This window comes from Sander lucioperca, chromosome 2, assembly GCF_008315115.2.
Source record: "Sander lucioperca isolate FBNREF2018 chromosome 2, SLUC_FBN_1.2, whole genome shotgun sequence".
NCBI lineage: Eukaryota > Metazoa > Chordata > Actinopteri > Perciformes > Percidae > Sander > Sander lucioperca.
Genome location: NC_050174.1, coordinates 13,712,901 through 13,734,151, shown reverse-complemented (window position 1 = coordinate 13,734,151; position 21,251 = coordinate 13,712,901). Strand labels below are relative to the sequence as shown.

Sequence of the window (21,251 nt, the reverse complement as noted above, 5' to 3'; positions counted from 1 at the left end):
TCCAACTCCAGAGTCTTATCTGGCTCTAAGTGCTTGGTGCATGTGTCCAAACCCAATCTTCCTGTTTCCCAGGGTTCCTCTCCACTACATGAGGCCTTGGTCAGAAGAAGAGGACTTTACAGATGCCAACAAAGGACAGCTGCCAATAGTACTTGCCTGTATCTGCATTTGCATGTGAAGCTGTATACTCACAGCAGAGAGGCCCTGTGTCATTTTTGGCTGACTGGTAAAGAGGGCAGCCAATGCCTGAGTCAGTCAATGTTCACTAAGCCACTTTTCAAATAGATGCCTGCCCAGTTTTCAGGCAATTACTAGAGCAAACACACAGCATCTGTACGGCAACCTCCATCACACTCTGCTCATTCAGGGTAACAGGGGGCAGGAGCCTCTCCCAGCATGCACTGGGTGAAACCACAAGACACTGGAGACCATTAAAAGGGTGAACACATTTGGAACTGTGCCAACTAATACCTATGGAAGAAAGAAAAGAAATAAGCATAGTTAAGTTAAAAATAAAAATTGTCATGTACGTCAAAATTATGAAATGAAAGTAAAAAAAAAAAGTTTATGTAAAAAGTATATAAAAACCTAGTCATAAAAAGTGTATCACGGCTAATTTTAAATCAGTTTTTTCCGTTTCCCAGCAGAAATGGACTTCGATAACTATCTGAACTGAGCTGATGTCGAGTCATTCAGTGAAGTTGGTGAAGACTATATCATAATATAAATGTACCATTTTATCAATCTGACTGATTTTGTTTTTGTCTAATCATTTTGACTTACCATGAGCGTTTTTGTTTTTATCATAACTAACTTTTCAGAAATAGACTTCCATAATACCTAAACTGAGCTGAAGTAGACTGATTCAGTCAATTTGATTTGAGACTTTTTGTCAGGAGAGGAAGCAATGGCTAAAACCTGTCACACCTTTGTTTATTGGGGATTTCAAGCTTTGGAAAATGAAACTAAGTAGCATTGATAGTATGAAGGACAAACATGTTATTACAATAGTTCACTTGATTATATTCAGCATACATGGTTCTTAAAAAAAATCTAAATGCAGTTTCTTTTGAAAAGCATTTAATTCATTAAGACTGTTACTGTAATTCCATTTGTAGAATAAAAAGACTTGACTCTGACATTTTTCAAGAGCAATTAGCCACTGGCTACTTGAGACCCAACATTGAGTGGAAAAACACTCTTGCACGCTCCAAATGGTGCACACATCTGTCTGTACACACACACACACACACACACACACAATCAAAAAAGTCACAATCATGTTTTTAAACTCACTTCTCAAACTTTGTTTTCAAGGTTGAGGCAGAAGACAATATTGCACACATTGTTCAAGAAAATTCTGATAAGAATTTATCTTTCATCTGTCCTTATTTTCAGGCATGTTGACAAGATGTCAAGAGGTCAAGCACATGTTTTTCTTGCCTTTGTCTGGAAGTAGAGCAAAGTTCAAGCTCCCCATTATTTTAAAGGGTCTGTGCTCTGAAGCTTTGTCTTAAATGACTTATTGAGGAGGAGGAGGAGGAGGTGGCCAGAAGGTCGACCAGCAGGATAAATCTGAAAAGCATTAAAAGTAAAAAGCATTACCACCACTAAGATGCGCTTGAGCAAGGCCCTTAACCTCAACCACTCCAATGGAGCTGCTCATCAGACTCACACATCAGGCCAGCAGATCAGACTGTGGTTGTACTGGGAAGCTTCCACGTGTGAAAGTGTAACTGTGTGAATGTGATCAGGGCGTTCCTGAAAAAGATAACGTTACTCTCAGTGTACTCCCCCTTGAATAAATCAAGTAAAACAACTGCTGGTTTACAGTCAGGTGTTAAAACATTGGTTGTTTAGACTCAATTACTATTAGATCCGATTACATTTTTTTTATATTATTTTAAACATGTAATCACCTCTGACAATACACTATGCCAAGAAAAAAAAGTTGTGAGGATACAACAACAAAAACTTCCATGTACATTTATTAATAAGTAGCCTAACATGGCCAACCATAGAATGTACAAAGTCATTCACGTCAGTGTTTGCCTAATACTGAGAGCCGCACATCTCAAACAAAAGCAGTGGGCTATCTGGTGATGTAAGACTGCTCTAGTGTGTCGTCTGTTGCTAAGCAACTGATAGCTCTCTATTCGATCCAGTCAGTCATCTTCAGCCCTCATGTGGTTGGAAATGGACACTTGCACACAGGCAGAAGGTCTCTAATGGGGCATCAAAACATACATTATATTCCCCTGCTGGGCACCAAGCAGCCAATTTCTGCAGACGCTATCACATTACATCACTGCATCAGTCTGAGCGCTGCTACTGTACCTCCTGAAACATGTATGGACATGGAAAACAACTTAGAACAACAGAGGACAGGAGCGCTGCTCTGGGAATAAGAATATATAAGCACATTGCTTTGAAGTGATGGTGATCATAAAGACAGACCTGGGGCTATTCCAGTGGCTGTACCTCTGCATAAAAAAGCTTTATTATAAAAAATGGAATACAGCTTCAGAAAATGCAATGTAATAAACTCGTATTTAAAAGCACTGTAGCAAAAACAGGCCTCTAGACCTTATGAGGAACAGGCACCTAATGCCCAGTGGATCTCTTCTCTGACTGCAGCCACTTAGTCAGCCTGCCAAGTGCTGGTGTACTGCAGCATCAGCAGTTGCGCTACTCATTCAAGACGAAGGCTGCACATGTAGATGTCATAGTCATTCTTGAAATAACCACAGCTAATTTCATCCTGGGCCTCATCGAACCAAGAGGCTTTTCCTCACTGAGTGTACAGAAAAAGGCCCTCGTTCCGTCATTGTGACAGTTCTCCAGCCACAGCAGCTGTTACAGTAGTGGGAAAGTGGACACCGTTTAGACTGAGCAGACTACAAACTTCCTGTAAACTCATGTGCAGCGCTGAAGGATCACAAAGGTCTCGAACATCATCAGATGTTTTCAACAGCCGGAGGAGAAAGGCAGCCCTGGTAAACAGGCCACACAGGGTGCAGTGGAAACGGGGGTCCATGAGGAGAGCCAGCCAGGCTGTGGTCAATGTCTCAGCTAAAGAGAGAATAAATATTCACATTGTAACACAGAACATTTAGAATATACCACAGCTCATCCCACAACATCTTATATTCACACTGACAAGCTAATGTGCTACCTGGCTGGAGCTCTTTGCAGACTCGAAGGCTGTCTAGCACCTGTGCAGCACTCTCCTCTGCCCATGCACTCAGGCCCTGTGCCACAGCAGAGGATTCAGAGGATTTTTCAGCCATCAGCAGCAGGTAAGGCAGCACATGTGCACACATCACAGAGGGCTCTGCAAACACATTGGCCTCATCCTGTTCGTACAGGCTGGAACACCTGAATAAGACAGCAATAATTAAAGTTAAGCAACACTCCATTTAAGATTGCTTGGTTTGTTCATGTTTATTGAATCAGTGAGGTAACATACCCCGTCATCTCTGAGGCCTCTCTTAGCACAGATCTGAGGTCAGGCTGAGGCAGGTGACACAGCAGCACCTCCAGCGTGCCAGGAGTATCCCAGCATTCCTCCAGCAGCAGGTCCAGTAGGAGCGGCAGAGCCTGGTTGACCTGCATAAGGTAGACGCTCCTCTGGCTTTCTCCTTTTCTCGCATGGTGCAGCAGGGAGGTAAAACAGGCCGCTTTCATCCTCACCTGCTGGCTTTGGTCCTGCAGCAAGTAGAGGCCTGTGTTGATCGACCTAAACCAAAAAGATTCAACATTTGAAATTTCTGTTTCTGTATCATTTGATTGACAACTTTATTTGACTTCCTTCACACCTGATCATGATGGCAGGCAGAGTTCTGCAGCTCATTAGAGGAACTCCAGCCACACACAGAGCTTCGGCACACGCCATCCTGAGCACTTCAGGGGCGTCTGGGGACCGGTGGCATTCCAAAACGCTACACCAGCGCTGGAACACGGATATCTTTAGACTGATTTACATAAAGATAAGAAGAAGGTCAGAGCTGCAGGTAGAAGTGTTCCAGTACAGTATCTGACTCTATACTGAATTAAAAAAAGACAAAAAATTTTTTTTGTAAAAACCTGGAGTCTGAACACTGGGAAAGCAGCAGACTAGCAGCATACAGAGCCTGCGACAGAAACTCTGGCCCGCCTCGCTGGTCCTCCAGGTCCCCAAGCAACAAATCCAGACACTCAGGCAGAACTGGCTCCTCCAGTGGGGTCGACTGAGGAAGATGTTGATGTAAAGTAGTATCGCCTCCGGCCATCACTGCTACCAGGGCTGCGAGGTAGGTCCTGCGGTACTCCATACTGTGGCTCAACAATGCCTCCCGCAGGTTTGACTTGAGATAGAGAGCATAAATTTAGTCCTTTAATCTACTCTATGATCAATGTGCTTTTAAATGCCAACCTGGTAAACCCCGACTGGCTTGCACTAGGCATCATATAAGAGATGTATAATCTGTAATCTGAAAACATCACTGCATAGCATATCACACTAATGTAAATAATTTATGTTTCTTGCAAATATAAACAACAATTCAATAACTTTACTAAGATTATTTCAGTGGTTTCCTCAACAAAACACATTTTACTGTACCATTATTATAGTAAAACACATGAAAACAGGGTGCTCTAGTCCAACTAAATGATGTAGTAAATGTAAACAGGTGCTGTAAAATGACTAGGACACATGAACAGTAGTGTCCATTTTTACCTACTGTCTGTAGATATGCATTATCACATCTTATCAAGCTTGTCTTAAAGAGAGGTCAATCTATCACAACACAGGATATACATGGGTAGGTACACCTGGGTGTTCTAGATAATGTAACATGCTGCAGAGTTGATCTAAATGACCTACATGAACAGCAATAATAAAAGCTTATAGACACACCCTGTCTTGTCAGAGTGAAAAAAGATCTCCAGCCAGATGGCTTTGTATTTACATTTACCCAATTTCCTCCCATTGTGTTGTAAGAAGTTTGTTACACTGATGCCAGCTGTTAGACAGGTTTTTGGAAAGGTTGTTTTCTTCATGCCTAAGTGTACGGAGCAGATCATGTCTCACCTGCAACACCCTCTGGATCACCTCTTTCAGGCCGGTCTGCTGTGAACCCCGCCCATCCACCACCCACATGACCAATGAGAGCCTGAGATCTGGACTCGCTGCAGAGAAGTTGTCCCAGATTTGACATGCCCACTTTAGATCTGCACACAGAAAGTGGATGGCTTGTTGATGGAAGGATGGCAACCCGACCTGTGGAAATGATATAGATAAAGTGTTAGAAAAAATATCTGTCGGGGCATCCTGGTAGCCTTGTTGTTAAAAGCTCCACTCTTACAATGAGTGATGGGGTCCTACATGAATGCACTATTTTCTGCCAAAGCTAGAACAGTTTTGTACGGAGCCCCGAAGGGTCACAATTAGATTTTTTTTCCTGAAATACCTCGCAATATGTTTTGCATTACTTTGATGTTACTTTTAAGTTATTTATATTTAATGTATTAGAGAAATACTTACAATTTTGAGTCTAGTTTCTGGGACTTTAAGATACTGAGCATTTCTATATAACAGTACATATTCTTGACAAAAAATAAGCAACAGTTAAAGTTTAAGTTCAGAAAAAAATCATTCTAAAAATGTATATCATGAGTTTAATACTTTAAAACTCAGCTAATCTGCTTCATGAGGACGTGTCAATGTAATTGGCTCACATTTGATTGACAACATAAATCAACAACCACAAAATGTCATCATAATTTGATTCAAATGTTGCTAACTCCTCATTTGTGCACCGAAATATGTCACGTTTTTCCAAAAGAGCCCCGCTTACTAAAAACCAGTGAGAAGAGCACAGACAAAACCGCACAAACAGAAATATCTCATGTGAAATAACCTAAATTGTTCAAATGCTGGCAGAGAATGCTGTGTTCATGTAGAAGTCCATTACTTTTAGTAAAATGCTGATTGAGAAAATAGGTTTCAGGGTCTTTAAAACCAGTACTATGTAAAGTTCAATTCTGGGCCACGGACCTTTTAGCATGTCAACTCTCTCCCCATATTTCCCGTCTATCTATGTATATCTATACTATCAATAAAAGGCCCAACTAAAAAAACAATGTCTATATTTTATACATGGGTGTCACACACCTGAAGCTCCTGTTGAGGTGTCTGGAGGTCATGCACAAGTGTATCACTGAGCTTTGACAGGTAGGTCTGACAGCAGAATCTTCTGAGCGAGTCTGCCACTCCGAGGTAGGCCGCTCTCACTAGGGGGCAGCGTTGAGTTTCAGTCACCAGCCACATTGAGGTATCCACCTGGCGCAGCACCTCACACAGGTCAGCTGAAGGGGCACTGGGAATAGAAACACAGCAGGGTTTCAAAGACAGTGTCTGATGAATGAATACATGGGGCATTTTAAAAGCCTGAAAGTGTCTGATGAATGAATAAACAGCTCTTTTTAGTCTCACCTGGCCGTGCAGAGAGCTCTCTTTAGAGTAGCTTTGATCTGTAGCAGCTGTCCGTGGAGCCGGTTGTGACAGCAGCGCTCCTGTGGACTGGGCAGTTGAGCCGTCAGTTTGATGAGGATGTTCATGTACTCTGAGGGGGGAGTCATGGCAACCAAAGCCTTCGAGGCCATCACTCTCACACTGTAAATAGGACTGGCAGACAGCTGGAGTAAAGGAGGCAGGAAGTCTGACAAAGTTCTGGCAGAGGGAAACCAGAAAAGACATTCACTCGGTCAAATAATATTCAGTGTGGAGATTCATGAATGTACAAAACTTTGTCCTTTCCCACTGCTTTGTATGAATACAGTATAGCATGCTAACCTAGTAAAGAAATAGTTAAACATTTTGTGTAAGCTAAACGGACAAGCCGCTGGCTCCAGCTGCATATTTATTGTACAGACATGAGAGTGGTTCTTATCTTACTCTTGGCAGAAAGTGAATAAGCTTTTTTCCCTAAAATGTCAAACTATTCCATTAACAAGTTATCCTCAGTCACACCATTAAGCTCAAATAATCTGTTCATTTTAATTCTAATAAAACACCCAAAAAATCTCATTTATTTAAGTTCCTTCTTCACTAGTAAAGGTGAACAAGTTATTGAATACACTCATCTAACAAAAACCTACATCCTTTAGGCCTGGATGAAAGCCACTGATATAAAGATGAATAACAGTTAACCTAACCAAACTGTCTAGTGATAAGTAAACAATAATCACTCTGTTAAGTCTTGGACACCAGGCTGGAGTTGTGCTAACAGAGTCAGGACAGGGAAGAGCGAAGGTTGGAGGTGTAGCTTGGCCTCATTCGGTGGGCCCTGGAGGTCTTGTGCTGCCCCTCTCAGCTCGCCCAGGAGAAAGAGCTGGAGCCCAGGGTAGTGGAAGAAGAAGGACAGCGGGGACATGCAGTGCTGGGTGGGGCCACCCTCTTCACTGCTGGGCCGCTGGCCGAGCATTCGCGAGCACAGAGAACCTGGAAAGAGATTTTAATTACTATAGTATCAGGGGTAATAATTAGAGCTAAACCAAATAGTCGATGAATTAACTATTTTTTATCGTGTCAATAATAATAATAATAATAATAATAATAATAATAATAATAATAATAATAATACATTTTTAAATTTCATAATTTATTTTTTATAGCGCTTTTCTAGACACTCAAAGACGCTTTACAGTTTTGGTTACAAACAGACAAGGTTACATGACAGACAAAAAAAAAAAGGAAACACATAGGTGCATGGACAAGCACAGGCAAAGCATGAGAGGTGGGCAATGAAAAGGAGGGAAAAACTGGGAAATCTTTTAAGCAAACATTCACTGGTTTCAGCACTTAAAATGTGAGTATTTGCTAGATTTTTTTGTCTTCTATGATCGTAAATTGATTATCTGAATTAATAATAACAGATTATTTGGGTTTTGGACTGTTGGTCATGCAAAACATGCAATTCAAATTATGTTGGGCAGTTTTTTTGTTATTTTCTGCCATTTTATAGACTAAACTGCCAATTAATCAAGAAAATAATGGGCAGCTCAATTGATAAGCTCTAGCCCTTCATATTACAAATACAGCCTAAAACGTACTGTAAAGTTGCAGAGCAGCATTCCTCATGGCCCAGCAGGGAGAACTGAGCAGAGTGAGTGACAAGATGGCTACGGCAGGAGCAAACTGAAGAACTGCTACTCCCAGACCAGAACCACGAACCAGGGCCTGCAGAGTGTGAACCGCACACACCTGCAAAGGAAAGGACAATTATGTGACCATATCTGTCTTTGTGGTTCTAAAGACTAATAACCTTAATCTTGTTGCTGTGTACAAACCTGTGGCAGGTCCAGTGTTTGGTCCCAGTCCTCGGGTAGAGGGGTTTTGGCTGTCTCCAGTAAGATTTGCATACTGTGGGCTAACAGTGGTCTTGCTTTACTGGCCTCCTCTGCTGACACAACGCACAGGATGAGCATAGGCAACCCTGCAGCCCGCCGGGTCACAGAGGTAGAACGAGGGGACCGCACAACCTGCAATCCCTACAAAGAGACAGGAGAGGAAATATATCTATAAGCCGTAGTTTAACATCTCAAGTTATTCATTAAAATTACATACAAGCATTTATCACATCTCACTTGTTTCAGCATGTGGGCCGGGATATCCCTAAGCTCTGGATCATTGCTGCCCAATAAAGAGGCACAGAACTTGGTAAAGCCTGCACAGCATCCCTCTACCGCCCCCTGGTGAACAGAAATATGTTGTTCAGAAAGTAACATGAGAGTTGAGGTGACTTAATGCTTCTAAATGGATTCATAAAACGTACCCAGTGACGACATTTGAGAAGAATATTTTTGAACACTTTTGATGCTCTGGTTAGATCCTCTTTTGTTAGGAGGCACTTGCTGGATTTGGATTCAGTGAGAATTTTCTCCACCAGAGAGCCTAAGAAGATTCCTATTTCCTGATGAGAAACCATGAAAGCAAGTCATTTCGAGAAAAAATACACATGCAGCAAATACACTAAGCTAAAGTGTCAGGTTTCTGCCATCTTCCTAAATGTTGAATGAAGTATCCCAGTATGCATCTTAAATGGTGCATCTGGTTCTGTTTTACCTTGAGGGAGACCCAGCAGCAGGTGAGAACGAGGCTGTGCTCCTCAGAGAGCAGGACACACTCCTCTCCATCCCCCCGGCCGCCTCCAGACTCTTGGGCTATCAGAGAGCTGATGGCGTTTCCCATATCACAAAAAGAAGGGGGGGCATCTAAGACAGAAGAGAGTGATTTACTGTGGTTTGTGTGTGTGTGTGTGTGTGTGTGTGTGTGTGTGTGTGTGTGGATAAATCTGAAATGTAGTGTACTTCATCCACAAATCAGTATTGTTTCTGTAGATCGCTCCATTACCCTTTTCAGTGGCACAAGCATCCCGGTCTCCATACAGAACACCCAGCAGCAGCAGAGACATACTCTCCAGCAGGACCAGCACCTCAATGGTCAAACTGTGGTCAAGTGTGTCTGACACACTGCTGGGTGCCTCAAGGAAACACCTCTGGAGGGCACTTAGAACAGCTGGAATATAAGTGATGAGAGGATTTAAAGCACTGAACAACATTTCTAGGGCTAAAGCTCATTTATGGTAGAAATCTGTGTTGTAGATCTCACCATGTATAGGCTTGGTTCTGGCAGCAAGCATCATGTCAGCCTTGGCTGTCAGATAGTGCTCCTCCAGCTCCTTTACCAGGAATCTGACCATGCAGGAGGCCTTGGGGTGACTTCCACCACTGACAGTAATGTTACTGCTCAACCTGCAGTCCTCTGGCTGGTCTTGTGATCTACAGGTAGAACAACTTATTATCATTTGCATCTAAAGCAGGCAAAATTCTGAACGAGGTTATGTGGGAGGCAAGGCTTACTTCTGAAAGAGGACCTTCATCATCAGTGCTCCCATCTGAGCCTCCTGCACCCGAGGACTGCACAGAAGCTGTTTGGTTCGCGTGAGCAGCACTGCGGCGATGTCATCTGGAAAACTGGGTGGGAAAAACCTCAACAATAACCCAGCTGAGAGCTCCCGAATCTGTTAAAGAAAAAAAAAATACTTTTATCTATTCTCTCAAAATATGATTCAACCTCAATCTTTGATTTCATGATGGACTCTTCAGAAGAGGTCATTATTTTCACTTGAGTTTCTGCGTGGGAAAGTCGCCGGACGACACAATCTTCTGAACATAGCCATACTGAGAAATACTGAGAGAGTTTTGTGGAGCTGATCATCTTAATTAGTTTTGATATCAATTTATGTGGCAATCGCTTGAATGAACTCTACCTCATTTGTAGAATCTTCTAAACAGCTGATGAGGACCAGCTGTTTTGTCCTGCAGACGAAATCCCACTGTGCTCTTTGTCTGGCACAGTTAATAAGAGACCCCATATTCGCTGAAAACACAAAGCTCATTTAAATTCCAAGTCAAAATAATTTAAAACAATATAAAGTTAACATTTGACAGGAATTACACAACAAATTTCTTTGGCCATTTTCCAATCACTGGTTTTCCAAACTTACCTGGAGGTTGTCCCTTCTTTTTGTCTGGCCTCCAGGTGTCTGTGCAGGTCTCCAGCACTGCAGACAGCAACAGCAACGCAGTCTTCTTCCTCTGATAACTGTGTCCTGGTGCCAGATAACTGTATGGAATCTGACCCAACCATTCCACAAACCCTATATGATATACAAAAAGGTTGGACGCCAAGTGTCCTCATCTGTTATCCCTGTCCTGAATTGTAATTTAGTTAGCATTAGAAAAGGAATACAGAGATGTAGACCTTCAGTTGAAACATTCCATATAGGCATATAATGTTCATAAGAAACCCCAATATACAGTATGATAAATGTATATCAGTCTGTACAGCAGTACAACAGTCTATTGTTGTGATATAAAACAGCAGCTGTCAGTTATCTCACCTATTCCCTGCTCCAGTATGTCCTGTTCCCTCTCTGAGTTTTTGCCATCTCCTTTCTTTTTGCCCTTTTGTCCTCTGACAAGTGCCAAGCAGCCATCTCTGATACGAACCAGAAACCTCTTCACTCCGGCCTGAAAATGTTGGCGAAAAGGTGAGGACTCGCAGTTCAGGTTCTGAGGAATAAACAACCTCATTATTGACATCTCCTCAGTGGTTGGAGTGTCTTTGGTCTTTGGGCTGCAGCAGAGCAGGTTCAGAGCAGCGAGACGGACTTTGTCATCCGCAGATCCTAGAGCAAGCTGGAGGGTTTCAACGGTTGAGCTACCCTGCAGAGCCCAGGGAGAGCCTCCAGTCGTTGCTCGATAGGCGCTCATGATGCAGGCCCAGGCGTGGAGGTGGCCAGGCGCTGATGAGTCCAGAGAGGCCAGCAGAGGATCCACAGCAGAGGGGAAGACTTGAAAGGTGCAGGGTAATAAGTGTGTTGAGGTATTGTTCTGTAGAAGAGTCACATTAGACGTCAGCGCCTTATAAAGGACGGGCCGCCAACGCCTCGCCCACTGATTGGCCAGCTCCAGTTCAGTGTGGGAAGCGGACTTCTGTGAGCCTTCACATAGCTCTCGTCTCTGCTGCTGGATCAGACACTTGTAAAACTCTGATCCACATGGTGACAGATGATTGGTTGACAAGCACTTCAGGAGATGATTGGGTAATTCAGCATATTGATCCAGCACCTGATGGATTAAAGAAATGTTAAGTCATCATGAGCACAACTGACTCCAATATTAACACTGTAATAACCCTTAATCCTCACCATGTCAGTACCCAGATACGGCAGCAGGGCACAAAGGCGATGATATTTGGCTTTGGCTTCACAAGGCAGTTTGATTATTCGCTGAAGTAGAGTAAAATAAAGAGTCTTCTTTGTGTCACAAAACTGCTCACAGTCCATCTCATAGAGGTCCAGCAGCAGACAAAAGGCAATGCGCACAAACTCTGACACACCTTCCACCTGCCAAGGCACAGTAACACAGACGTCAATGAACAATCCTGGCAGTAATATGTCTTTAAATGAGGTCCACTATGTGACATGGCTCAGAGTATGGCTGACTCACTGGACTTTCTGCATTGGTCCAGATTATGTGAATAAGCTCTTGCTGTAGGCTGCTGTCGACAGACAGAAGGCGAACTCCCGTCATCTTCCAGATATCAGCCAGGCATTCTTTAACTTTCTTCAGCCACAGTGTTAATGCTGCAACAACATGCCATGTTTGAGCAGGTGATATTGCCATTTAAGCACACGAATAAGCAACCTGGACATTACCCACCTTCAAAGGCAAAGTAGTGACAATCCAGCTTCTCCTCACACAAAGCATAGACCAGAGGAAACAAACCTTTCAGCAGTAAGCACATCTGAAATGATGGATTTGGTAATGAAGGCAAGCACAACAAAAGTTAAACATGTTTTTGACACGAGTTTAAACTAGATTTACTTCTGTGGCATCCAAATGTGAACTGAGCAAGATGTGAGGTCGACAGCATGTCAGGAGGCCCCTGCTCACGGCCAGCCTGTCCACTCCGTCCTTCCCTGTAGGGCAGCACTGTGCCTGGAGAGCACCAACAGTCAGCAGCCAGGGCTCTGAGACATAACAGGAATCAGGAATAAGAGGACTCTCTAGGCATTCATACCTTAGATTGTAGTATAGCTTTTATGCTTTTTTGGATATAGTTCAACAGAGGCAGAAATCTATTTACATTTTACCCACATGGGCACATACCTGGACAAATTCCAAAATTTGTCCAGCAGTGTTGGTGGTAACTTACCTAAGTGAGAGACTTGTAGCAGACTCCAGGCAGCAGCTTCTCCAGCTCTGCTCTCTGATGCTGTGTTGATCAGCATGGCCACAGCAGTGCCTGCCAAAAGACGAGTGTCCCTGTTGCAGCACTGTAAGACAGGACACACTGACTGATGAGACCAAAAGAGATCTATCTTTTGAATAAGTGACTCTGAACTGATTAATTAATAGGAAACCTGTCCAAGTATTATGTCCATAAGAGCCTGCAGGATCTTCTGCACTGCTGGGCCCATGTGCTCCTTGTCCCACACTAGAGGAGCCACGTCACTGGACAACAGCTGGAACATTTGCAAACACACCTGCATAGATCACAGTTCTCAGGTCAGTAATACAGAACACACAGCAAGTCTGCAATGGACTGATTCATGAAGCACACTGCTCTTCATGTACCTTGACAGCAATGTAACACAGTGGCCCATCTCTCAGGGATTCTTGTTGCAATACAACCGGGAATAACTCTGACAATTTATTCAGAAAAGACAGGAATGACTCTCGCCACGCCTCACGACCAACAGTGCTGTCTTCCAGGAACATACAAGCTAAAAAAAAAGGTAAAAACAACAGTAAGATGATAAAAAAAAAACTTACATATGAAATCAGTGACATGGTAATAACACATTGTCTTTAGCCTGCACCAACCTCTCTGCAGATCCTCAAAAGACAATACCTAAAAAATAAGATGAGGTAAAAGTTATCTGCAGTGCCTTTGGGCAAATATATGACAAACACAAGTGAAATGAGAGCTCTGTACCTGATCGGTATGGACTATAGATTGCAAACAGTGATGGGTTTCTCTAAAAATCATTGGGTGGTCCACCTTTGCCAAATGTTGCAACATCTGTCAAGCACATATAAATGTCAATACGTCAATAAAATGTTCAATGAGATTCCATTTTGTTTCCAGCATTGTACGGTGAACAGACATACTGCAGGGCTGACCTGGTCCACTTTACGACAGGCTGTGGAGATGTTGACCATCTGCAGTTGCATGGAGATGAGGAGTCTGACAAGAAGCAGGAGACGACTCTCCTCTAAAACATGAAGCTGAGCCTCTGAAAGTTGTCGCAGCAGCTGGACAGCCTCCTCTAAGCAGCGCTCCTTACATCTCTTCACACTACTCCTGTTCATGCAAGCATAACCATTCAGTCATTATCACACCTTATTTCAAAATGTGACAAATACTTACTTTCTCAAACATGCTGAGGTTAACTTATAAGTAGGCTACCAACCTGGAGGATTCTGATAGTTTGTCAAAAAAGAGCCTTAATGTTTGGCTGACATTTTCAGATTCTTGATCCTCGGTGATCACACAGTCTTGCAGACTTGTCATCAGATCTTCAAACGACAACATTGTGTCTTATTAACTCCACTATACAGACTACACTATTGTCATAGCAGCCAGCAGCAGCACGCTGGCACGTTGGTCACGTGATATAACTCTTATTCTACTATTCTTAGACCAGCGGTCAGTGTCGAATTACAGCGACATGCTGCCACCTAGAGGCAGGTTCTTTTTTCCAAATTAAAATGTATTTGAAAAGGTTTTAAAATAATTGTAAAAATAGATAGGAGCACTTACATGTACAATTCTATAAATAATATTTAATTGAATATGACAGCTTGAATTGACACTCGCCAATAATATGACTCTAACATGACATGAGGACAACTCGTAGAAACATGTTTATTTTGCAAAGGTTTTTAATAGCCCGGAGTGAAGTTATATCCATCAACCATTCCAGGCCAGATGAGGTCGCTGTTGTGCAATTAAGTATATTTTTTCCCCAGAAGAAAAATGCATAAAGCTGTGATTCGTCTGTATCGTGATCTGCGTTGCCAAGACATCACTCACAGTTTACAAATATGTCGATTTTATAATCCGAAGTAAACCAAATGGCTAACTTGGATAATCTGTTATTTTCCCAATTATCCATTTCACGCCAGCTCACATGTGTTTTACTGTTCATTTCCTTGGCTCACACTCAAAACATTGTCGGTAAGACTTTAACATTTATAACGCTAACGTTAATATATGTACAGTTCAACGCTAAAGAACTGGCCGAGAGCTAGCAGGAACGTTAGACAACCATGCTAAGGTTAAAAGTTAGCTACATCAGTTGAATTACTCATTAAATAATGTTATGAAGCTAACATGTGAAGCAGTAACCTTAAACAGAAATGTTACCGTTATGTTGACCAGTTTTCCAGCCGTCCCGTCTCACTGCAACTGGACCAGCGGTCACTGCACTTCTGCTCGGAAACACATCCGACATCTCTTTGAATCTGAGGACAGTATCTCCATCTAATACAACAGGTAAAAGATATGCGTTATATATGAATGTAAGGACAGTATCTCCATCTAATGCAACAGGTAAAAGATATGCGTTATATATGAATGTAAGGACACTATCTCCATCTAATGCAACAGGTAACAGATATGCGTTATATATGAATGTAAGGACACTATCTCCATCTAATGCAACAGGTAACAGATATGCGTTATATATGAATGTAAGGACACTATCTCCATCTAATATAACAGGTACAATCTATAAAGATGTCTGCCTTTAACAGCGTCATTCTCCCTGTATGTGTTTTAGGAGTTTGTTTTTGTTTTTTTATTGAAATTAGTAGAATTTGGAAATATTAAGTTGCCAGAATATACCATTCTCCAGTGTAGTAGCTCACTAAAAGAGAGAAGGAAGGCAAAGATGTGGCTACATTGTGATTGTGTAGTCTGCTGTCATTTTAGACAGATTTGGTAGTTAGTGATGGTTTGTTTTCTTTTACAGGAAGCGTTGGATCTCCATCATGTGAAGCTGACGTAACACAGTGGGTGCTCACAAGAGAGCAGGTGGGCAAGGTAAGAAACCAATCTTACAGTGATCATTTCCATTATATTTTACAGATAATGTTAAAAATAATGTTTGAATAAGGGGCCGTTAGACAGGGTTTAATCTAATTAAAAAAAACTCACAATTAATTTAATAGAGCTGATATTATTGTGTTAACATCCATTTTTCTTCATGCCTCATGTTTGTTTCATTTGGTGCCCCAGACTGCAGTTCGGGTTCAGCTGAGCCTGAATAAAAGTCTGCGTTTGTGTGGTAGGAATGAGGCAGACACAAACTGCTGTCCAAAGCCACTGTGTGTCCTGGAGACCCTTCAGGTGACTGCCTGTGTGGGCAGTAAACCTCAGGCATCACTGCTGATCCAGGCCAAGATACACGCTCTGTTGGTTCCTGCTAATGCTGGATCTGGTAATTCAAATTAATCTTATTTCATCATAATGGGCCTTCATAGGGAGTGCCACATTTTTTATAAATCTCCTATTCGTTTCAGATAATAAAACAGTCATTCCAAACCAAGTGTACCAACCACTGGGCTCTTGTCCCTGTGACCTCACATATAGAGCCTGTGATGTACGCTGCTGCTGTGACAAGGTATTTACATCTCTCACTCTATTACATTCTTTTAACAAGAGAACAGTGCATGTTAGACAAATGTATGTCTTCTGTAGTATTTAACAATGAAATATTTGTCTTTCTCTCTAACAGGACTGTTCCATTGAAGATTTGAAGCTGTTTGTGTCCCACTGTCTCCCAGGGCCCTTTGGTGGACAGGTCTCTCCTGCTCCAGATTATCAGTGCTCTGTGCAGTCCTTTGAAAACTCCCCAGATTGGTTTCAATTTTTATGTGTCAATTCTCCACCTGAAAACAACCCTTACCTTGGGCTATTTTACCAGGGAAACACAATGTGAGAAAGGATTGAATATATGGTTTGTTTTTATGATTGTGTATTTCTTTTATATGTTTTTGTGTCATGTTTTCATCATTGATCTTTTGCCTTTCAACATATCTAGCACATCTAAACCTGGCCCATCCTTCCAAAGGCCAGTTTTGTCAGCTCCAGTGCCAGGTAGTGTTTATATACAAGGAAGTCCCATTTTCTTAATGAATGACCAGTACTTCACTGTTCCCCAGGTTAGTTGTGTGTATTTTGTTTTTTAATACAGTTTTGAGACTGTATTTTGCATTGTATGTGTTGCCAGAGCTGTAACATCTAATGCCTTGTATAATTCTGTTCCCCAGAAGGTGCTCGGGCGGTGTGTAAACAGTGCTCCTGTTGCATTTTTGAGAAATTTCAAAGTCAACTGTGTAACTCTGCTACGCTCCTGTCCAACTGGATCTCCCTTACAGACACTACCAACAAATTTGAGGACTAAAGTGAAGAATGGGCAAGGGGGTATGTTTTACCTGCTAAACGTGCTGTAGCAGTGCTTTGATACGTTCTAGAGCTCTTTGACTCTATGTGCCTTTAAATAATTTATCTATTTATTTTATGTATTCCAGGTGATGTTACAGTGGATGTAATCGATGAAGTGGCCATTGACACGAGGCAGTTTATTTCAAGCACAGATGCCTCTTCAGGTACGGAGATTACAACATATCATTACTAAAACAACTTAAACTAAAAATGAACCTTAGTGTTGAAACCTGTTAATATTTCTCTGAAGATGAGGAGCTAGTCTGTGAGAACGTGACCTTAGCGCTGGATTACAAATTCTACTGGAAAGGAAATGGCATCACGAGTATCACACTGACTCACACTGTTGGGACTATCACTTTTAATAGTAGTGGTAAGTGCCAATAACGCTGGTCCATGGTTTGGCTGATCACCAGTCATCGTTGATAGATATGTTTGATATAGTTTGGGCTCATTTCTTCTCTTCTGTCTTCCGAACAGTTTCCATAACTACAAGGTATTCTGCCGTGTTTCTAAATGGAGAATTCATGGGTGAGCCCAACTCAGGGAACCCAGGTGAGAGCAAGATAAGATACTTTGTTCTGAGAACAGTTGTGGAAATAAACTGTACCTATTACAGTGGGTAACACACAAACACTTTAAATGGCAGGTTATCAGGTGGGAAGGCCTGTTATTGCTGGAATTGTGGACACTTTGGACAATAATACAGGCTCAGTACAGAGGACGTCAATCAATCTTTGGAAACCAGGTAAAACCCATTAAGTCATGTTGTTGATTACTGGCTCACTGTATGTAGCATAATAGTAAGTTATGTATATTTCAATCAAAACAAGTTATCAAAAAGACAACACCAATTTCTGATCTGGCTAACAGTGAGTGATGGACTCTGTTCCACTGCTGAGACGAAACCAGTTCTGTTTGGGGAGAATTCAACATCAGGATGTCTGCTACCTGTCAGCCAACACAATCTGACTCAGTGTAGTCTCCTGAGGTCAGTTACTCAGCATGAGTTCATGTGTGATCTGTGTTTTTGTGCTGGGTAAAATACCATGTTTGTTTTCCTTTAGAGAGACTGTTACTTCTCTCCAGGCTGCTTTGATTACAGCCACAAATGTAGCAAAGAGTGGAAACCCAGATCCTCTAACTATGACAGACTGGGTGAACATATCCTGTAAGTAGATGGTCCAATGTAACAGTTCATGCAAAGTTTTCTTTTTGTACAGTTCATGTATGCTTGTGTAATGAGATCAAACATTTGTTAATACTAATTTATTTGTTCTATACTTTTATGTTACTAACACTTCTTATTTTCATTCCAACTACATGCTACACGCAAAATATAAATTCCAGTTGTGACACATAACTCAAGCACAACTATGGAAGATACCATAAGTTCATGTCACAGGGTTCCATCCCACCAGCATATCCATGTTTGGAGTCTTATCACTGGCATGGTAGAAGGCATACCTCAAAGGGATATCCAGGCTTTGCAAGTCAGGTGTGTATCAGGTGTATACTCATTGCAATACACAGTGTAATTTGGATTCTCAATTCAGGAGGAGCTGTTGATCATAGGTCACCATATGTTTAAACTCCCATTCTCATTGTAAGTCATGAAAATCAAGAATTACTTTATTTACTTTGACCATTTGTAGCTACATCCTGTCTCCCTGGGCACTGGATTGTGGAGGAGGTGATGTCTCTCAATGTGTGGACCCACTGGAGACTCAGTTGTTTCCCATCACCTCCTCAGTCACCTTTACTGACATTCCTGTCAACACAGGACCACCAAAAACCAGGCAAGACTGACCTTTATAAAGAGAGTTGATAACTTGAACCAAATACCCAGATAAAATGTATGAGCTGCCTGACTGATTCTAAGAGTGCGATGATTTGTTTCTATTTTTTACCTCAGGTTTCAGATCAACTTTACAGAGTATGACTGTAACAGGAATGATGTGTGTTGGCCTGAGCTCGCCTTCCCCATCACCAAGTATTACACAGGTGGGAATTTATCTTGTCTGAGGTAATCTGTCCAATGTTTTGTTATCTCCTGTAGCTGATTCAGTAAATTGGAACTACAGCTGTGAAACATTTCTGTGAGAATCACTGCTTAAGTATGATAATGGATCCTGACAGTACCATTACTGACTTATTTTACCTTTATCCTCCCCAGGTGAGCCATATTCTCAGTCGCTGGCTAAGGGACTTATCTTAGTTTTCTTCTTTATCACTGCCTCGATTCTTGGGACTCCATGGAGACAAATCCGACAGGCGTGGAACTAGTGCCACTCTCAAAAACTCTGAGAAAATGCTGAGAAAACGCAAAGTAAAAGAAATGTGGAGGAAGACACAGATGGATGGGCTAATGGGAGAATGAGAGGCTAAGCAAGATTAATTGAAATTTCTCTGAAATGTCATTACACCTGATTACAATGGACGTTATTTATAATGATATTGTTTTTACATGTTTATTATATGTTTGTGGGAATGTAAATAGTTGTATTTGTGCAACATTTTGTAATAAAAATATTTTTTTCTATCACTTTTTTAGGCTCAATCCCTCAACATACTTTTGATCACATTCTTATTGATAGGTTTGAAAAGTGGCTAGTCTTCTTCATGCAATCGTACAATTTTAGATGTTACCCCAAGGGGTCATCATCCACCCACAAGCACAATCTTGTTTTAATATGCAAAAAACACCAAACGTAACATAGCTGCTGCTCCCTCTAGACGCCTTTACTGCCTCTGACCTCAATGTATGGAATACTCAATATTTCATCCAGCTAAAACATGCTATTGGTTTTATTGTTCCGGAAGACTTAAGATGCATCGCATTTGTCTTGTCTCCTTGTTCCCCCTCATTTGCATCTTTTTTTACACGTCTTAGTGCCTCCTAATTAAAGAAAACCCTGTTTTTACAACCTGGGTCTTCAAAAATGTGTCCCGTGCCCCGTAACAGGTGAATCTAGCCATGTTAATAAGGGTTTATTCTTGCAGAGTATCTGAATAATATTTGCAGAATAAACAATGATTGTGTGGTTAATTACTAGTGGTGGGCGGATCGATCCAAATATTGATAATATCGATACAAACATTGGTATACCAGTGTAATGAGATCGAGATCGAGCAGAAGAATGGCAGAGAGGAAGAGGAGCACTGTGTGGCTATATTTTCAGGCCCAAAATGAAACAACGGCAAGCTGTATAATTTGTAAAAAGGGTGTAAAATACAGTGTTAACACAACAAATTTATACAAGCATATGAATATTCTGTCCTGTGTTTTAACTTATTAATAATCCAAAGGAAAAATCACAAAAACACTTAAAGGTCATGGAAATTCATTCCGATTTAGCAATTTGATGATGAATCCACCTTAATTATTAAAAAGTACATGTATCGTATCGGTGATACTGGCCCTGTATTTACTTGACATCGGATCAATACCAAATTTTGCAGTATCGCACGCCACTATTAATTACAAATACCATCGCCCATTAGATAATTATTCACTAAATATCCTCGCCCATGAGATAATCATCCACTAGTTCAGATATTCCTGGTACGTTCACCAAGTGGTTTACATGCCTTTTTACCCACTTAGTGTGCACTGCATGTGTTTATATTATTGACTGGTAATAGTCTATAGTTTATATTCATAGACTGTATATATTCCCCTTCAGACAGTTAAGTCATGGTTGACAGTAAATGTGTAGTGCGCAGACTCCTGAGGGTGGTGGTGATTGGTCAAAGGTACATTCACGGCTGTGGAAGTTGATGGTATTCAACAGTGTGGAGTGACGTGGAGTTATGGACATGGCAAGCGGACGTCTGCTAAAAACTTCACAAACTATGAGAAGAGTCGTGACTACATCTGTGGATATGTAACGTCAGCGGTCTTTATACCGGTTGCCTCACAATTTCAGATTCAACTTTGTCCAAACAAGTTTTTCATCCAAGAATTAACAACACAGCGCGCCGGCTAGCCATTAACGTTAGCTAACGTTAACAGGAACAGCCTCTGTTGTAGCGATAGCTATCTAAAGTTAGCGTCATGCAAATCAAATAACGTTATTGTATTATCACCGTAGCCAAAAACATGAAAAACTTGACTAATCGCAGTGCTATAGTGCTATAGTTCACAGAAACCTCAGTAGTTAGCTTGCTAATACTAGCACGT

General features: G+C 41.6%; 1 protein-coding gene across 1 annotated transcript; it reads right to left on the bottom strand.

Moving 5' to 3' along the window:
* Nucleotides 1-1,780: 1,780 nt before the first annotated feature.
* si:ch211-225b11.4 (thyroid adenoma-associated protein homolog) lies at nt 1,781-15,120 on the bottom strand. The gene is made up of 32 exons (XM_031309298.1): nt 14,987-15,120; nt 14,031-14,136; nt 13,741-13,921; nt 13,553-13,639; nt 13,441-13,468; nt 13,192-13,340; nt 12,978-13,100; nt 12,770-12,890; nt 12,439-12,584; nt 12,274-12,358; nt 12,061-12,197; nt 11,760-11,957; nt 10,950-11,679; nt 10,554-10,706; nt 10,317-10,426; nt 9,907-10,067; nt 9,656-9,825; nt 9,398-9,562; nt 9,110-9,258; nt 8,820-8,957; nt 8,632-8,736; nt 8,335-8,535; nt 8,098-8,248; nt 7,234-7,486; nt 6,479-6,715; nt 6,158-6,362; nt 5,075-5,263; nt 4,087-4,346; nt 3,819-3,974; nt 3,470-3,739; nt 3,176-3,378; nt 1,781-3,072 (listed from the first exon to the last, which is right to left on the bottom strand). Exons 1-32 carry the CDS (start codon nt 15,072-15,074, stop codon nt 2,825-2,827), a joined length of 5,703 nt encoding a protein of 1,900 aa, XP_031165158.1. The 5' UTR covers nt 15,075-15,120; the 3' UTR covers nt 1,781-2,824.
* Nucleotides 15,121-21,251: the final 6,131 nt, after the last annotated feature.

What these genes read in the sequence shown, in the direction of transcription:
- si:ch211-225b11.4 (XM_031309298.1), bottom strand. Translation starts at nt 15,074, where the DNA reads ATGTCGGATGTGTTTCCGAGCAGAAGTGCAGTGACCGCTGGTCCAGTT. An exon ending in ATGAAGGTCCTCTTTCAGAA is followed by an intron (nt 9,826 to 9,906) that starts GTAAGCCTTGCC and finishes TTCTACCTGTAG; the next exon opens with ATCACAAGACCAGCCAGAGG. An exon ending in GGTGTCCAAGACTTAACAGA is followed by an intron (nt 6,716 to 7,233) that starts GTGATTATTGTT and finishes TCCCTCTGCCAG; the next exon opens with AACTTTGTCAGACTTCCTGC.